This window comes from Paramormyrops kingsleyae, chromosome 16 (assembly GCF_048594095.1).
Source record: "Paramormyrops kingsleyae isolate MSU_618 chromosome 16, PKINGS_0.4, whole genome shotgun sequence".
In the NCBI taxonomy this organism is placed as follows: Eukaryota; Metazoa; Chordata; class Actinopteri; order Osteoglossiformes; family Mormyridae; genus Paramormyrops; species Paramormyrops kingsleyae.
The window spans coordinates 9,181,845-9,197,925 of record NC_132812.1 but is presented as its reverse complement, the minus strand read 5'-3'; the positions used below and the strand labels follow the sequence as shown (position 1 = coordinate 9,197,925).

General features: G+C 49.6%; 1 protein-coding gene across 4 annotated transcripts in view; it reads right to left on the bottom strand.

Annotated features, from left to right (window-relative positions):
- Positions 1-1,260: 1,260 nt before the first annotated feature.
- Positions 1,261-16,081, bottom strand: part of LOC111851729 (protein tyrosine phosphatase non-receptor type 4) — a 29,477-nt gene continuing 14,656 nt past the window's right edge. Inside the window, exons 10-28 of one of the 4 annotated variants that reach the window (XR_011983159.1) lie at positions 15,527-15,615; positions 15,095-15,158; positions 14,467-14,639; positions 14,110-14,178; positions 12,780-12,914; positions 12,312-12,467; positions 10,289-10,448; positions 9,985-10,068; positions 9,828-9,884; positions 9,135-9,291; positions 8,708-8,874; positions 8,164-8,254; positions 8,021-8,082; positions 7,778-7,924; positions 7,448-7,576; positions 7,033-7,181; positions 5,897-6,032; positions 4,471-4,966; positions 1,261-3,831 (exon numbers count right to left, since the gene is read on the bottom strand). Coding sequence is in view for 2 of the 4 variants with exons in the window: in XM_023826911.2 (XP_023682679.1) it covers positions 4,889-4,966; positions 5,897-6,032; positions 7,033-7,181; positions 7,448-7,576; positions 7,778-7,924; positions 8,021-8,082; positions 8,164-8,254; positions 8,708-8,874; positions 9,135-9,291; positions 9,828-9,884; positions 9,985-10,068; positions 10,289-10,448; positions 12,312-12,467; positions 12,780-12,914; positions 14,110-14,178; positions 14,467-14,639; positions 15,095-15,158; positions 15,527-15,615 (2,103 nt within the window). In the remaining 2 variants the exon portion in view is untranslated. Of the gene's footprint in view, positions 4,967-5,896; positions 6,033-7,032; positions 7,182-7,447; positions 7,577-7,777; positions 7,925-8,020; positions 8,083-8,163; positions 8,255-8,707; positions 8,875-9,134; positions 9,292-9,827; positions 9,885-9,984; positions 10,069-10,288; positions 10,449-12,311; positions 12,468-12,779; positions 12,915-14,109; positions 14,179-14,466; positions 14,640-15,094; positions 15,159-15,526; positions 15,616-16,081 lie in introns of all 4 variants that reach the window. The other 3 variants (XR_011983160.1, XM_023826911.2, XM_023826912.2) reach the window with 3 other exon arrangements.

The window sequence follows — 16,081 nt, the reverse complement described above, 5'->3', positions numbered from 1 at the left end:
TGGAACCGCCAACGGGAAGTGACAAGTTAGAGTGAGATAGATGGACGGGGGGCAAGCTGCTCCTTTACCGACATCAGATGCTGGCTGATATTTTTGACATCAGTCTGTGATCAGCGCATGACGCCTTACAACAAAGACCGGGCGGAGTAAAGGGGGGCTTCTTTACTGTTATTTGGCAAGCCAACTGCTCAACAACCGTGAGAAATTCGTTCTTGGACAACTTAATCATTAAGAGAACCACTTTGAAATAGGAAGTTTCGTCAGCATCTTCAGAAACGGCATTTTTCGTATGGAAAAGGCTTAATCGGTTAAGACTTGTAATCCAGTTTCAGCTAGTTTATTATTCAATTGAACTATAAGAACCTATCGATCAAATTTTAATTTTAAGCAAACAATTTTAATGTTAAGACGGCATCTTAATTTGACAACAGCACCACCCGCTGATGACACTGGTTTACAGTTTCTGTTTCCTTTATAATTTTGAGTGTGCCAGATATTTGTGATCAGCATCACAAAATCTAACTTCATGAGTCACTTCCATCATGCTGGTTTAATAGTGTGTCACTCAAAATCCTTGCGTGACAGGTAAATTCTTACTAGATATTCGAATTCAGCACAAACAACACTAAGATTCACCTATTTATGTTTGCAAGATTTTGTTGACCAGTGTTATTTATAAGCAGTACAACAGGCAGAAGAATTTTCAAAAGTATTAAGCCAACTGAATTAGTGTAGGGATTGACGTTATAAACAGTAATTGTGTATATGACATGAACATGAAGCTATTGAAAACACAAATTTAAACCAATTAGTAGGTGTCACAGTGCTGTTAATTAAATCTCAATCAATGTTTGGCACAGGGACCCATTAGCCACTAGGCGGTTTGTCCATGACTGGTTCAGGGTTACGGGACACTAAGAAATACTTAGACATGCATTTAATTTGAAATTCTTGGAGAAAAGCTGGTACTTTTGAGCCACAGAACAGTAACTCCCAAATATGACACATGCACCATGACACCTCTGGTTTACACATTTAAGAGTCAATGCAAAACTGAACAGGGCAGCTGGCAGTAAAACATTTTGTAAATGGACCTCTTTAATAGCCACTGTAAATTATTAATGGCTGAGTCATGGAAGTGGAAAAAAAAACCAGCAAATGACATTCCTCAAATACCACCTTCATTTTGAAGCGTGAGAGAGGGGAAAAAAACAACAACCGAAAGGGCTACTGAAAGAAAGTGACCACAGATTAGCATAGTTCCATCTTTAAGCAGAAATAAGACTTTACTTTACACAACATTGGCACTAAACAGACATCGTATTGCTCTTATGTACAATGAAAACATATAGGGGCTTCGCACAGCTCCTCCGTTGCCCTTAGAGGACTAAATCACAGATTTGAAGTGGGATCAGTGAAATAACCTTTGACCTATACTTATATATTCACTTGGAAGTGTACAAACTATTCTCTTTTTACAAGTGGTATGAAAAAATATTTTCCTTTCAGAATCCAAGTCACAGACCTCTGACCCTCGGAAAGTCTCTATAACGTATGAAAGGTTGATACATTCAGTTCTTGAACAGCATGACAACAAAGAGCATTTAAATGTCTTAGTATAGACTCTTAATAACGCAGTTTCTGTAGCAATATTTAATTTATGAGGAGTCACTGATCTATTTATACCACAACTGCGCAGAAATACAGCTCAGGATAATTAGCTCTCTAATATATCATACTGGAGCCAAAAACATTCATGATAATTCAAACAAGGTTTACATGTTGGTTTAAACCTTAATTGCTGATCAAGGAAAGACCAGGGGCTTGTATCTCGAAGCCAGATTTGTTGGTTAGCTAGATAACTTGTCAGATTAAAGGACCCCAGTTTAATCGACTTTATCTTTGTTTACATACATTTATCACAGACTACCGAAATTTAACAAGTTATCCAGCTAAGCAAGAAATCATGCTTTGTAATACAGGCCCTAGGTATGCATGTATGTCAACACACGATTCTTCTGCTCATGTACGTCAATGTTCAGCATAACTAGCTTCTGTAAACACAAATGTCCCACCCCCCCCCCCCAGCAGACACGCGTTTGATCATTAATAAACAGTATTGTAAACATCTTCAAAGCACTGTCCATATCCTTGAACAAGAGGGATCATCATAAATTATTATATTTTCAAAATGGAATAATTTGAATCCATCCCGCTGGGTTTTGTCAAAGCCAGCCATTAAAAACGTGGAAGGAGCTTAGAGGTGGAAGCCAAGGCATTACCAGACCTGTAGGGGGCAACATAGCACAGATTATCAGTGTAAGAATTCAGAATTCGAGGACAATCCCTTTTTATCCCATGATTCATTGCCTGAGATAATACAACAAAATTTTATAAAATTAAATTGCATTTGAAATTGTGACTTGGAAGAATTAAACTGAAGCATTGTACAGTAGTGTAGGAAATATTACTTGGATCAAAACATCTCCTGTATAACTGCATTAACAATAAATTATTTTTTGATTCTGACATGTGGTTGAAATTAAACCATAATGGTGGCTTCATCCTTAAGGTCGGATCCCTTCCCTCATACAGAGCCTGACATGGGTTAGGTGATCACATTACCAGCAGAGGCGTGTGATTCACCCTCGATTAACACAAGCTTGACAGAGCAGGAATCTCCCAGGGCCTGTTTAAACTGCCTCTCGGCATTCCAGCAGATCATTGGTTAAAAGGTCCATAAATGAACACACCAATCAGAAAAAGGTCACAGTAACGATTGCTGGCTTTGACAAAACCTCTCCCCTCTGGGTGTTAAGGTGAGTGGATTCCCATTCGCTCTCACAGTGTGTGTGTGTGTGTGAGTATGTGTCTGGATCAATGGAAAGCACTTTACACCAGCAAGGTTCCAAATGTACTCGCATCTCTTAGGGTACTGTCCAAGGGAAAACAAATTTCGTCATTTTCAGACTTATTTCTTTTTTATATAAAAATAACATTTAAACACACAAGATGTCCTTTTATTTTAAAGATTTTTAATATACAACAAACAATGTATTTACACAATCTAATTTATGTACACAAAAATAAATGGCACGGCCTGCTTCCGATTTTACCCTACCTGACCCCCCAGCAAATATTAGCGATAAATAAGAGTTCCTCATCATCGTTCCCCAGACAGGATCTGAGTAGCACTATAGGCCACACAGTCAGCTGCAAAGTGCTGTCCATTCCCAAAGAGTGTTCGTCTTACAAAATATCTTTTTTAACAAAACCCCATAACAAATATATAGCTTATGCTATCGCGTAACAAGCCAACAAGCACGTCGCTGAACATTCAAGATGAACACCGCTGGTCCTGAAGCATGAAGGACACTGGCGTGTGCAGCCCTGCCCAAATTACCCCCCCATGGGGACCAGCCTCAGAGCACCAGCAGCACCGAGGGGGGCACCTGCCAGCCCCCCCACCCCCCGCTGCCAGAACTTCTGTGGTTTGGTTTCTGGGGGTATACACTTCTCAAAGCGACGAGGGGGGGGGGGGGAGGGGAGTGAGGTGCGGTGTAGTATCATCAGTTTGGCACTGAGCCCAGAGTACTGTGCACGTTTGAACACAAGCACAGCATGCTGGGAAAGGCAGGGATGGGGCGTTCCTGACTCTGCAGAGGCCACAAAGCCTCTCGTGCGTTTAGATGACTGCCTTAGATGACTCCACAGAGACAGAAATGCTCACAGCACCACCAAGGGGGCTACATGGAAACTGCAGGATTTCAGTTTACAGAAAAATTTCAGCCAGTTGTGGTTAGAGCCCCTTGTCCACATGTTGCCATCGATCTATTTAAAACAAAGAAATAAAAACTCTTTTGGTTTGGTGAGAGTACTGCACTGCTCAAGGCCAGTGAGCAGACCACAAACGCAGTGTCATTTGTACCTAAATTCCCACAAAATCAACTGCATTCGTTCCCTTTAACAACTGAGGAAGACCACCATGATTGGGGACTCAGATTTTCTCACCGTATTATTTGAGAGAAAAAAAATCCTAAAACAAAACTGAGAAATACCTTAAATTTGACATAAATTCACTTAGTTGAGTTAGGCTTCCCCGACAGACCAGAATTTAGCACTAAAATCAGCCTCGCAGATACTTAAATGTGGGTGGCCGCCAGATGAAATAAAAAAAATAATAATAAATAAAAATCAGTAGATGTGGCAAAGGCAGAGAGCACCAGCTACGGCTTAAGGAGAAAAACAGCACAGCTTCAAGCCCCAAGCTGCCTCCCAGGAGCGTCCGTGCTGACGATTCGCTCACAGGACACCCCCTGCATCAGTAGCTGTTCGGATGTGCAAACAAAAACCGTGGGTGTCCTAGGGAGGCCACACCCCTAACTGGTGGGCGGTGCTTCTGCACATCGCTAAGACTCTGGCAGAAGACAGACAGCGAACAAAGCAAAAGACTGAAAAGGCGAGCATTACCTGGGGGCAGCCTGCAGGGACTACAGATGTTTATCCTGCCTCTGGTAATGGCACTATGGACCTCCATCATCATCACCACCACCACCACCACCTTCACCATCATCACCATCATGTTTGCTTTCGCCCTGAGCAGTAGCTCTTTGTCCCTTGACTATGACTGGATGTTTCTGAATGATTCTTGTATTTTTGTGTTTTTTTTTTTTTTTTGTCCACATAAAGTGCAAGAGTGCTAAGTTTTCTCCCAACTGCCAGCTCTGAGGTGTCCTGTCGGGCACCCTAGGAACATCTCACGCGTGCCGGGGAGCCTGCGACAGAGAACGGGCGGGTGTGACAGCATCCTGGAAGTGTCCATTTGCCTAGGCTGGGGCGCCGGCTGTGGTTTCAGGGCCTGGCGACGGCTGGACCGCCCCGTCATCACTCACACGGACTTCAGTGGCTTGACCAGACCCTCCTCATACACCTTCAGGATGGCCTCACACACGAAGCGGTATTGGCTCTGGAGGGGAATACAGGGACACACAGCATGAATCCCGAAACATTGCAGACAGGCTCAGATCCCCGGGCAGGTTCGGGTTCGAAACCCAAGCGGCTGCTTCAATATGACAGCATCTGGGGGGTATCAAACTATAGATATGGCCAGACATTTTTACTTGCATTATCCTGTGTTGTATCTTTCTGTACTACTGGACAAAGAAATTACCCCCAAGGAGATCGATAAAGTTCTTAATCTTACAAAAATCAGGCAAAATGTCTGAAAGATGCTCTTCAAAGAGTGGAAAGCAACTGCATTAATCTTCTGACCACAAGGAGAAGAGGAATCACTTCAGACTGTCAGAGAGGCTGCATCATTCTGCAGAGCCTCTCATTCTTGTTCATGCTTCAGGACAAAAAGATACGTTTTAGAGGAGCTTTAAAAAATGTGTCTTACCAAAAATAATTACCTGGTTACTGAGGATAATCCACAGACTTCATAAAAAGCAGTTTAAGGTAGGAATGATTTTTTTCTACCGGACTCCACACACCGATCGTATCACTTTGCAGAAGATATCGCCGGGCTGGCAGATATCGATCGGAGTCCGGTAGAAAAAAATCATTCCTACATTAAACTGCTTTTTATGAAGTCTGTGGATTATCCTCAGTAAACAGATAATCATTTCTGGTAAGAGATATTGCTGTTGAACTTTTCTATTTTTTTGGTGCTTTATTCATCACAGAAAGAATGCCATTCGGTCCCATCATATTTGAGATAAGCACGACATTTCTACGTCTGATATCGCCAAAACGAGGCAACTCCCAGCAGAACAACCTATATGGATAGACAGCACTAAAGCCCCTCTCTAAATAATCTTCTCTCACTTCTGGGGTAAACTGCCCCATTAAGGCTCATGTTGAGACCCATGTGATGAAGAAGCAGGCTGCTACGTACCGGGGTCTGAATCATCATGGCCCTCTGATCCCTCATTGTTCTCACAATGTCTAACGGATACACAGGCTGACTGCATTCCATCAGGCACATTGCTGTTTCCATGGTGATGAGAACCCCGGTCCGGCCAATCCCGGCACTGCAAGAGACAGGAGAGAGCGTCAATTGCGGGATGGCAATAACCCCAGAATAATCTAACATAGGCAGCCGGGTCAGATGGGGACTTGCACTGCCCGCCCTCATTCCCCCTCTCTGTACCCCTTCAAGGGCTCCTGATGCGGTGCAATCCCAGCATGCACCTGACAGGCTCACTGCTGAAAATGCTTGTTACTGAATAACTCTTCACACTGCAGCTGCGGCGCCCCCGCTGCGTGCCTGAAAAACCCAGCCTCCTCTACCCCTGTTTACATTCAACTCCCCATGCATTATCTGCACTTGCAACAGTCGCCAAAAGTAGCGCTGCCCCTCAGGCATAATGAAGTACTGCCGAACATGATGGCCTTAGTCTACTGAAGAATTATACTGAATCACTTTTGAAAGACAATCCACTGTTATATATAGTACTTAATAAAAAAATAGCAATGCACCTACATCTATTCGTCCACCTTCCATGACCACCTTCCCTAATAGGATTATGCATGCGTCTGGATCCTACCCCAGGAAGCATAGGGCAGTGTTTCTTCTGGAATCATTTCTCCATGGCGATCCGCCACACCAAAAAAAAACTAAAAAAATCAATCTAACCAATCAGTCATCTAATCCAACGCCTTGGTGACTTGCTCGGGAAGCCTGACTGCCACCCTCTTCCCCCCATGCAGGAATTCAGCTAGTTAACAGCACTAACAGGCTGTATCATGTCGGCATTAAGCAGACGCTATTACAAAGCTCTAATAAAATGAGCTTATACAGGTATTTTCCAAGGAAATTAAAAACAGACGATGTAGACAGAGCAGGCATTTAGTTAGGTAGGGGTGATGACACCCCCTGTATGCAAAACCTCAAGAAACACCACAAGGCATACAGCAGAGGACCCCATGGCCAAGATGCCAATCAATTACACGGTACACACACATTAAGGGGGTAGGAGGGGCCTTAAAGGAGTGTGACATGCAAGGGACGTGGCCGGGACCAGCTCTCACCTGCAGTGGACCACCACCGGCTCGTCCCTGCCTGCCCTCTTATTCCGCACCAAGTTCACGAAGTCCAGGAAGTCGGTGGAGTCATCAGGGACACCATGGTCAGGCCAGGCCACGTACTGGATCTGGGTCAGCTGCCGGTTCTCGCTGCTCTGTGACGACACGCCGATAGTCAGCGCATGTTGTGGTGGCAACAGGGGACGCCCTCAGATGGGTCGGCTAAGGATGGCAGCCTGCCACCAAAACGCACGTCCTCCAACCGTGGCACCGCGCTCCAATGAGCCATAGTAACACCCTGTCACTGCTCTTTCTCCCCTCAAGTCACCATAGCAACCTCTCACATTGACAGGGTGTGCAAAAAGCACACAGTAGGAACTTCTAGAGAGTTCTCAGGAACTTCAACAAATAGTAAACGCACCTCCAGGCAAGTGAGGACCATGTCTCTGATCAGGAAGGCGGCATTGCCCTCCTCGCTGAGACAGGCCACCTGGAAGCCGCCGTAGGTGGCGCTGTTCCCCGAGTCCGGCCAGTATTGATGGCACTTCACCTAGAGGCAGAGCAGGGGTCAGTCAGCTTTAGCCTGTTAGCATAAGCGCATCCATGTGGCGGCGGCGTGCTGGGAAACAAATGGGAATCTCAGACGCTCCAGTGCAGTCACTTGTCAGCGTGCACACAAAGCAGCAAAATCGAACATGCACACGATCAAGTGACATAGCAGCCATAGCCACCAGGGGGCGCCGCAACATACCCGACCCCGCTCCACCTGCGTGGTGAGCATGACCACCATGGAGGAGCCCTGCTCCCAGGCCATCTGCCAGAAGTCCGAACAAGTGTTGGGTAGGGGCCCCTGGCAGGCGATGTAGCGGTTTATGAGGCTGGAGCCCGGGATCTCCATCTGGGGGCGAGCAAGAGGATGGAGGGGGTGTGACTGTGTGCCCGAGCGCCCACTTTAAATAACCCCTGGGGGTGGGAACCCGAAAGAGTGGCTCACATTGATGTAGTTGGCATTGATGTAGTCATCCAGGCCCCTCAAGATGACCCGCGTGGCATCATCTGCAAACAGCCAATGAGCAGGCTGTTAGGTATCATGTGACAAACTTCAGAGGCACCCCACCATCCCGGAGTGATACTCACAGGGCGAGATGTCTCTGTATCTGTTTTTGGAAATGTTCTGAGGTAATTTGGCACAAGACATCATCATTCCAGGTCTCTTCCGATATAACTGCTGTAAGAGAAGGACGAGATGACAGTTAGGTCAACACTACAGGAAGTATGAGGGTATGATTTATTATTTTCAGATGTGTGAACACGGTCATTCACAGCCGGTCGGAAGTAATACTCTACATAAGTGTGGCGCGCTGCGGTCGAGGAGACCGGCTCGCAAGTAATACACTAACAGAGGCAAACAGGAAACTGTCTGGGCATCAACAACAGGAAATAACAGAACGTTACTTAGATACAAAGTTGTCGTGCATAGCCTCAGGTTGAGCTAGTGTCTGAGTCGGCTGATTTGACTACACAGAGAGGAGAACAGATTTAAAATGGAAGCAGCAGTTAATCTCGTCGGGGTTCAGGCCTCTCTGTCAGAAAGTGGCCATAGTCTGCCCCTCCCAGCCATCTGCCTTCCCCAGTACCTGCCGGGGGTTGAGAGTGGGGAGGGGGGGGGGGGGGGGTTCACCTCAAACTGGGCCAGCACAGTGCCGCTGCTGAGCCCGTCCTTCAGCTGTTCCATGGACTCCCTCCAAGCCTCCCCATCCAGCAACGCGGGGTCTTGTGCACACTTCTCCGGGATGTACTGGAAGTCCGGCTCTGCATCCAGCTTCTCCTCCACCACGTCGTACACGGCTGTGGGGGAAGAGACAAGGTCAATACCTGGGTTAATTTGGTTGCACTATCAAACACCTGGGCCTCAGCGATCGCTACCAGGAACCATGGAACACACCCAAAGAGCTGGCCCTCAGCGATCGCTACCAGGAACCATGGTAGACACCCAAAGAGCTGGCCCTCAGCGATCGCTACCAGGAACCATGGTACACACCCAAAGAGCTGGCCCTCGGTGACTGTTACCAGGAATCACCGTAGATATCCAAAGAGCTGACTCTTACCATTGGGTCGAACCAGCAGCATGAGCTCTCCAGAATGGCTCTCACAGCTGGCCTTAATGAAGATGACCACCTGGTCATGTGTGTGCTCCGAGATGTCCCGGCCATTGATCATCACAACCTGGTCACCCTCGTTCAGGCGTGGCACACAGAGATCAGCCTGGAGTGAGATAGAAGAGTCATAACAGGCTGCTTTACTTCTGTCCTCAATCACTTCATCTTACTCTCCTCCATGCAGTGAATCTTCTGACTTGCTCTCTTGGTTTCTTTCTCTTTCCTCCATTAGGACAACGAGAGTTTTAAGAATGATCAGGTTCTGACTCATTAAGTAATGAAAAAATCAGCAGTAACAAATACCAACATCTGATAAGAACACAGTGTCAAGCTGGCACTCGACACTCAAAATACCACGAAACCAAAAGAAGCGGGGGGGCAGGGGTGGGGGCGGCCAGAGAAGAACAGGCGCTCTGATCACGCCGCTACCAACTGCGCTCACTTCCCGAAAGTCTACACAGTGACACAGATTATAGATCCACAGAGATGTAATCAGCTGCACTGTCAGGAAAAGGGTGATCTGAACAGCTCCACCTGTCATTGCAGATGTGGACGGGAGGCGTCTGAACATTACCAAACATCACTGACAGCCAGGAGCAGCACACACCTGTCAGCTGGGGGGGATTAGATCCCTCTACCTACCGGCGTTCCAGGGGCCACCCGGGACACGATCACAGGCATCTTCTGGTCAGAGCCACCCTGAAGAGAGGAATGTAACGTTAATGCTGATATAGGACCACAACTGGGGGGGGTGGGAGAGGGAGGAACCAATAAAAGCCCCGTGAGGAAGGAGCCAGACCTTGACGTTGAAGCCAAATCTTCCATTTTCATCTGGCCTCATCTTGATCAGGACCAAGTTGTCATGGGGGACGGCACCGTTCAGCTGGGGAGGGGGGCGAGGAAGATGCGAGGGGGTGTGAGAATCAAAGTGTCACTTTGAAAAGTTCAAACTGCGGGCGCTTCATGAAACCGACTGAAAGGTTAAAGGGTTGAATCCCAGGAGAAACTCTACTGTCATGCAGGAGGGAATTAAAATATTCCACTGTAACGACGGCCAGAGCATCCAGTTGCTCACGGCAGCGCGCGGGGGGGGGGGGGCTCACCATGGCCTTGTCCCCCGTGACAGGGGTGTCGAACATCTCGCCAACGTGGTAGTCCAGCTCCTGCTGCGACTGGGACAGGCTGCTCTGGGTGTAAAGGCTCCGCCTGGACTGTTTGGGAGGCAGGGCTGGGGGCTGCCCGTCCAATATGGCGTCGGGGGATCTGGACACGTGCAGACATACCCACAAACACAGTGTCACCCGCAATTGTAAAGCTGCTATTTTTATTTATTTATTTTTTTTGGGGGGGGGGGGGGAGCTGTTTTTGCCAGGCTTAAGGTGGCTGTATACTTCAGATGGAATCAAAATCGTATCACCACGGTGATTAAATAGACTCACACACTCATCACAATACCTTTATCTGTGCTCTGTATGTGGGTCCGCTGTATCAAAAACACCCTGCGGCCTCTGGGGTTCTGTGCCCCATGTGTCCGAATGCGCAGGACACAGCCAATTGCTTAGTGGACAGAGACACACACACTCTCAAGGGCAACCTGGCATGCTATCTGCTGAACACGCAAGGGGTTATCTCTCTAACCCTTATAAACAGGAAACGGCACGAGGTATGCATACGTCTATCTGTAGGGGGCGCTAACGTACAGCTAGAGCCACAGGAATGGGCTAGAGCAGAGGGATGATGGAGCCAAGTGACCCAGCACCTACACAAACATGCTTCTCGCCATAACGGCTGTAAACAGGCAAATTCATAAGGCTTTCATTTCATACTGCTAAACAGCCCCAGAGTCGAGCGATTTGGCAGCTGCAGCCTCACACGTCATGATTCAGCAGAAATGCACCAGCTGGTCTAAATATACACTTGCATGCAACACAGAACAAGAGATTGCTGGTATAATTCAAAACAAAAGCAAACCAAGCTAATGCTCTCAACAAGGTAACATGCACAACCTCAGCAAGCTAACACCCACACCGTGCTAATACCCTCAGCAAGCTAACACCCACACCGTGCTAATACCCTCAGCAAGCTAACACCCACACCATGTTAATACCCACACCGTGCTAACACCCTCAGCAAGCTAACACCCACACCGTGCTAATACCCTCAGCAAGCTAACACCCACACCGTGCTAATACCCTAAGCAAGCTAACACCCACACCGTGCTAATACCCTAAGCAAGCTAACACCCACACCGTGCTAATACCCTCAGCAAGCTAACACCCACACCATGTTAATACCCACACCGTGCTAACACCCTCAGCAAGCTAACACCCACACCGTGCTAATACCCTCAGCAAGCTAACACCCACACCGTGCTAACACCCACACCATGTTAATACCCTCAGCAAGCTAACACCCACACCGTGCTAACACCCACACCATGTTAATACCCTCAGCAAGCTAACACCCACACCGTGCTAATACCCACACCATGTTAATACCCTCAGCAAGCTAACACCCACACCGTGCTAACACCCACACCATGTTAATACCCTCAGCAAGCTAACACCCACACCGTGCTAATACCCACACCATGTTAATACCCTCAGCAAGCTAACACCCACACCGTGCTAACACCCACACCATGTTAATACCCTCAGCAAGCTAACACCCACACCGTGCTAATACCCTCAGCAAGCTAACACCCACACCGTGCTAATACCCTCAGCAAGCTAACACCCACACCGTGCTAATACCCTCAGCAAGCTAACACCCACACCGTGCTAACACCCACACCGTGCTAATACCCTCAGCAAGCTAACATTCACACTATGCAAATAACATACACCATGCTAATACCCACAGCCAGCCAATATCCACACTGTGCTAATATGCACACTGTAGCAATTCTCCCAGTGAGCTAATACCCACAGTGAGTAAGGATGTGCTTGTAGCCCCTAACAGTGACATGCCCCCCTCTATCACCCCCCACTGGCATGGACGGCAGCAGCCACCCTCTTGATAGACAGAGCATGCGGCGTGTGTACGTGCATGGCTCTTAGCCAGACGCCCCCATGTGTAAGTGACTGATAAAAGCTGGGGGGGGGGGGTATGAGGTGTGGCCCTTACGAAGAGGAATCCAGGCTGATGCTGTCCGCCTGGGTGGAGGAGGCTGACTTGTGGTTGGCGAAGACGTCACTCGGCGACTCGTGGATCATGTGATCAACCAGGTGTCCGATGGATGACGGCCGTGGGCGGATCCCCGTCTGCGCGTATGGGGGACTCCTGCCGGCAGGATCACAGCGATCGGGGGGTCACGTTCATGAGCGGACACTTGGGAAGGCCTGCCTTCTGGGGGGGTCCCCCAAGCCACTTCTCACCTGCCTCCACCTGGCAAACGCCACTGCCCCAGGCTTCCTCAAGGCGGGACACCCCCCTATGCCCCTCCCTCAAATTACAGTGCAGACCTCACGTATGTACACAGGTTTCGGCATGTCTTCTGAAGTCCCTGAGTGATGTTCACACGCGTGTCAGGGAGCACATGTGTGTGTACACATCACCGCGCCCCAGCCCTTGTCAGGCATCCCCGGGACTCACTGGTCGGGGGTCCCAGGCGGGGAGCGGGTGGGCAGACTCCGCGTCTCCAGCCGCTCCTCAGACACAGAGTTCCGGCTGACAGTTTCCCAGTCCATGCCGCTCAGCAGATTCTTGACCAGCGGCTTACTGGGAGACCTGCGGGGAGAACTCAGGGGTCAGGTGGCGGCACGCAAAACAAAGGGCGTGGCCAGCTAGGGGGCGCCGGCGAGGCTGCAGGGCGACGTCACTCGAGGCGGCATCCGTCACACTTTATCTCACACCTCCAGGTTTTGGTCTTTGAACCGACCGACGTGAGTCAGCTCGCAGCGAGCTGTGAGAAAGTGAATCATTGCTGTCAAGGGGTCGTCCAGGGTCCACGGCTCAAGCCGTCAGCAGTTTGTCTAGAGCGGCCCCTCCCTGGTCTGCGGGTCCTGGCCTGCCACCCCCACCCAGTCACTGGATAAGACTATAAACAGAGCCTCCAGATGTGACGGGCCCCCAGAAGCAGAGCTGACAGAGTGCATCACACGGAGAAGCAGGTGGTTTCAGGGGAAGCCTGCGACACACAGCGAGCTCCTAGCATTACGCAAACAAGCCAAACGCTTAAGAATCCATCACCAACAGACCAGCTCAACTCAAACCCCACCCAAGGACGAGGCTACACAGTAGCCCCCTTTTTAAGAAAACCCCAATAACCCACTGAGGCCGGCGAACATCTTGATGAAGCTCTAGCCCCCCCCCCCCCCCCCGAGAAGGAACCGCAGAATTCTGCCGTCAAGATACGGATCGATCCCGCGATTACTGACCCTTCAGCACGGGGAATGTGCGCAATATCACAAGTGAGACAGCCGACAGCAGCACTCAGCCACGTGCTCACGCCAGCCTCCATCGCGGAACAAGATTCAAAGACAAACAGGAAACCTCAGCGTTTATAACTTACTCAGAGGTGCAGGTGAGCGCAGACCTGCCTGGAAAATCACGCCAGCGAGCCAGCGAGCAAGTCCACAGTGTGACCCGGCAGCGGATCCCGGTCACATGACCTCCCCCACGACCACCGTGTCCCGAGAAGCCCCCTGATCGCGGCGGTACATTACCGCTCGCTGGAGCGGTGGCATGTGACCAGCAGCATGCTGTCCCTGCGGCTCGGAGCACGACGCTGCTTTTAAGAGTGGGGCCCCGCCCTTCCCCCACCCTGCTGGTGTTGGTTAGCAGCACGTCTTCCTGTGCCGAGTGCCGAGCGGCCGTCTCAGAAGGGCCGACTGCACCGCAGCGCCAGCCCCCACCTGACTGGCTCGTATGGGGGAGGGGGATCATGAGCCTCAGCCCCTGGCCGTTTCCCATGATGCATTACCTGGCAAACACGCGATCTTTGACAGCCTTCTCCTTGCCATACTGCACCGACTGCACCTCGGTCCTGCCACTGCAAGAGAGAAGCAGGTGGTTAGGGACATCGGCGAGGACATATAATGAAGGCTCTCCTGTTACGACATTGCGGTACTTCAGACAGCATGGTATATCCCCCCCCCCCAACTGAAAGGGACGCACGCTGACTGTAAGGCATGGCTTGGCATGACGACGACCGTGACAGTACATCTTCTCTCTATGATTCACACCTACATGTGCTACTTCCTTGGGTCAGACTGCACCGCAGTGCTCACATGTGCGGATTAAGAGGTTTCAGAGTTGGGGGGGGGGGGGGGACACTCACCTGTAGCGGAACTTGGAGCCCAGGGTGAAGTAGAGGCTGAAGAAGCCCCTGTCTGGTGAGGCAGGCCGCTCCAGCCGGAAGAAGGTGTGGTGCTCCACACAGGCCTTCCACAGCGTCTTGCAGGCCCGGTAGCTGACCATGTTGAAGCCCAGAAGCTTCTCCCTCGTCTCGTGCTGTGGCCGGAGGGGGGAGCAGACAGCACAGGTTCAGTCTCGGCCGTAAGTTCCGCCCAGGATCCGCAGTAAGTAGTCTGCCTACCCACTCGATATCACACCCCATGTCCAACTGGTGCCAGCAAGATGCTCGTTAGAGCAGCCCTGTAATTAAGCAGCGATCTGCTCATTATCCCACACTGACATTCTCAGGAAGTGGCTCCTGGTGCGTGTAAAGAGCCCCCCCACACACACACACGCACATATGCGCACACACACACACACACACACACGCACAAACACACACACACACGCACATGTACATATGCGCACACACACACAAACACACGTGCACGCGCACATACAAACACACATACATACACACACAAACACACATACATACACGAAAAACCTCAAAATTATTTTGTATAACCCCCCCCCCCCCCCCCCAAAGCTGTCTTGCTGCTAAAACTCACCAATTCTCTCCGGAGTTGAATAAAAAACTGTTTACATTTAAAAGATATTTTTACAATCTTCAGCCTGGAAGGGAAGCAGAGACACAGAAGCGTCACACAGGCCCATAAATACTGCTAATGATGTGCAAATGTCTGCTGACCCATTTCAGACCCCCCCCGCTGCATGAGTCAGTGATATTCTAAATAAAGACTGTGCCTTCGAACCCGGCTTGTTAGCTGTCCCTGCCACCGCCAGCCCACAGAACCAGAACAGTGTTAAGTGCAGGAAGCTGAAGGTCCCTTTCCTGTACGGGTCACAGTACCCCCCCCCCACCCAGGCACATGACTGTGACCCTGCTCACACTGGGTTCACTCGCTACTGCCCCTTGGGGGCCGCCTGAGTCTGTGCAGCCCGCTGAAACCCATCCCAGCCCGGCCCCCGGGAGTACTCACCATACGAAGCAGTTGATTCGGACCCTGTTCTTGTAAATGACCACTCCTGTTGACATCACCCCAATTAAAATCTCAGTGTTGCTTTGATCCTAAGGACAAGAAAGAGGTAAAAAAAAAAATAATAATTAATTTTAAATTCAGGTCATATATCCCCAGGAACTGGCACCAGTGCAAAGTGTGGAGACTTGTGAGCTGAATCTCACAAAACTACCACCAGGGCGGCACTGTGCTGCATTAGCAGGCATGTTGCCCAGGGCTTCTTCTAGATTGAAATCCAACTACAGCCCAGCCCTGGGTCTTGATGCTCTTTCCCTTCATAATCAAATTCTTCCCTCAACCAAAACACCAGGCTGTTAACCCCTGAAGGCATCTACTGTTGATGGACGGGCAGTCATGAGAAATAGACCCGCTCTGCGGGAAATCCCGCAGACTCCCCGTACAGGGTTACGAGGTGTAAGCAGATAGCAGCATTTCCTCACTGCTGCCTCTGTGTGGCACTACAGCACAAGAAACTTGCAAAAGCTATGCCCTTAATATTTCCAAATATAGGCAGCG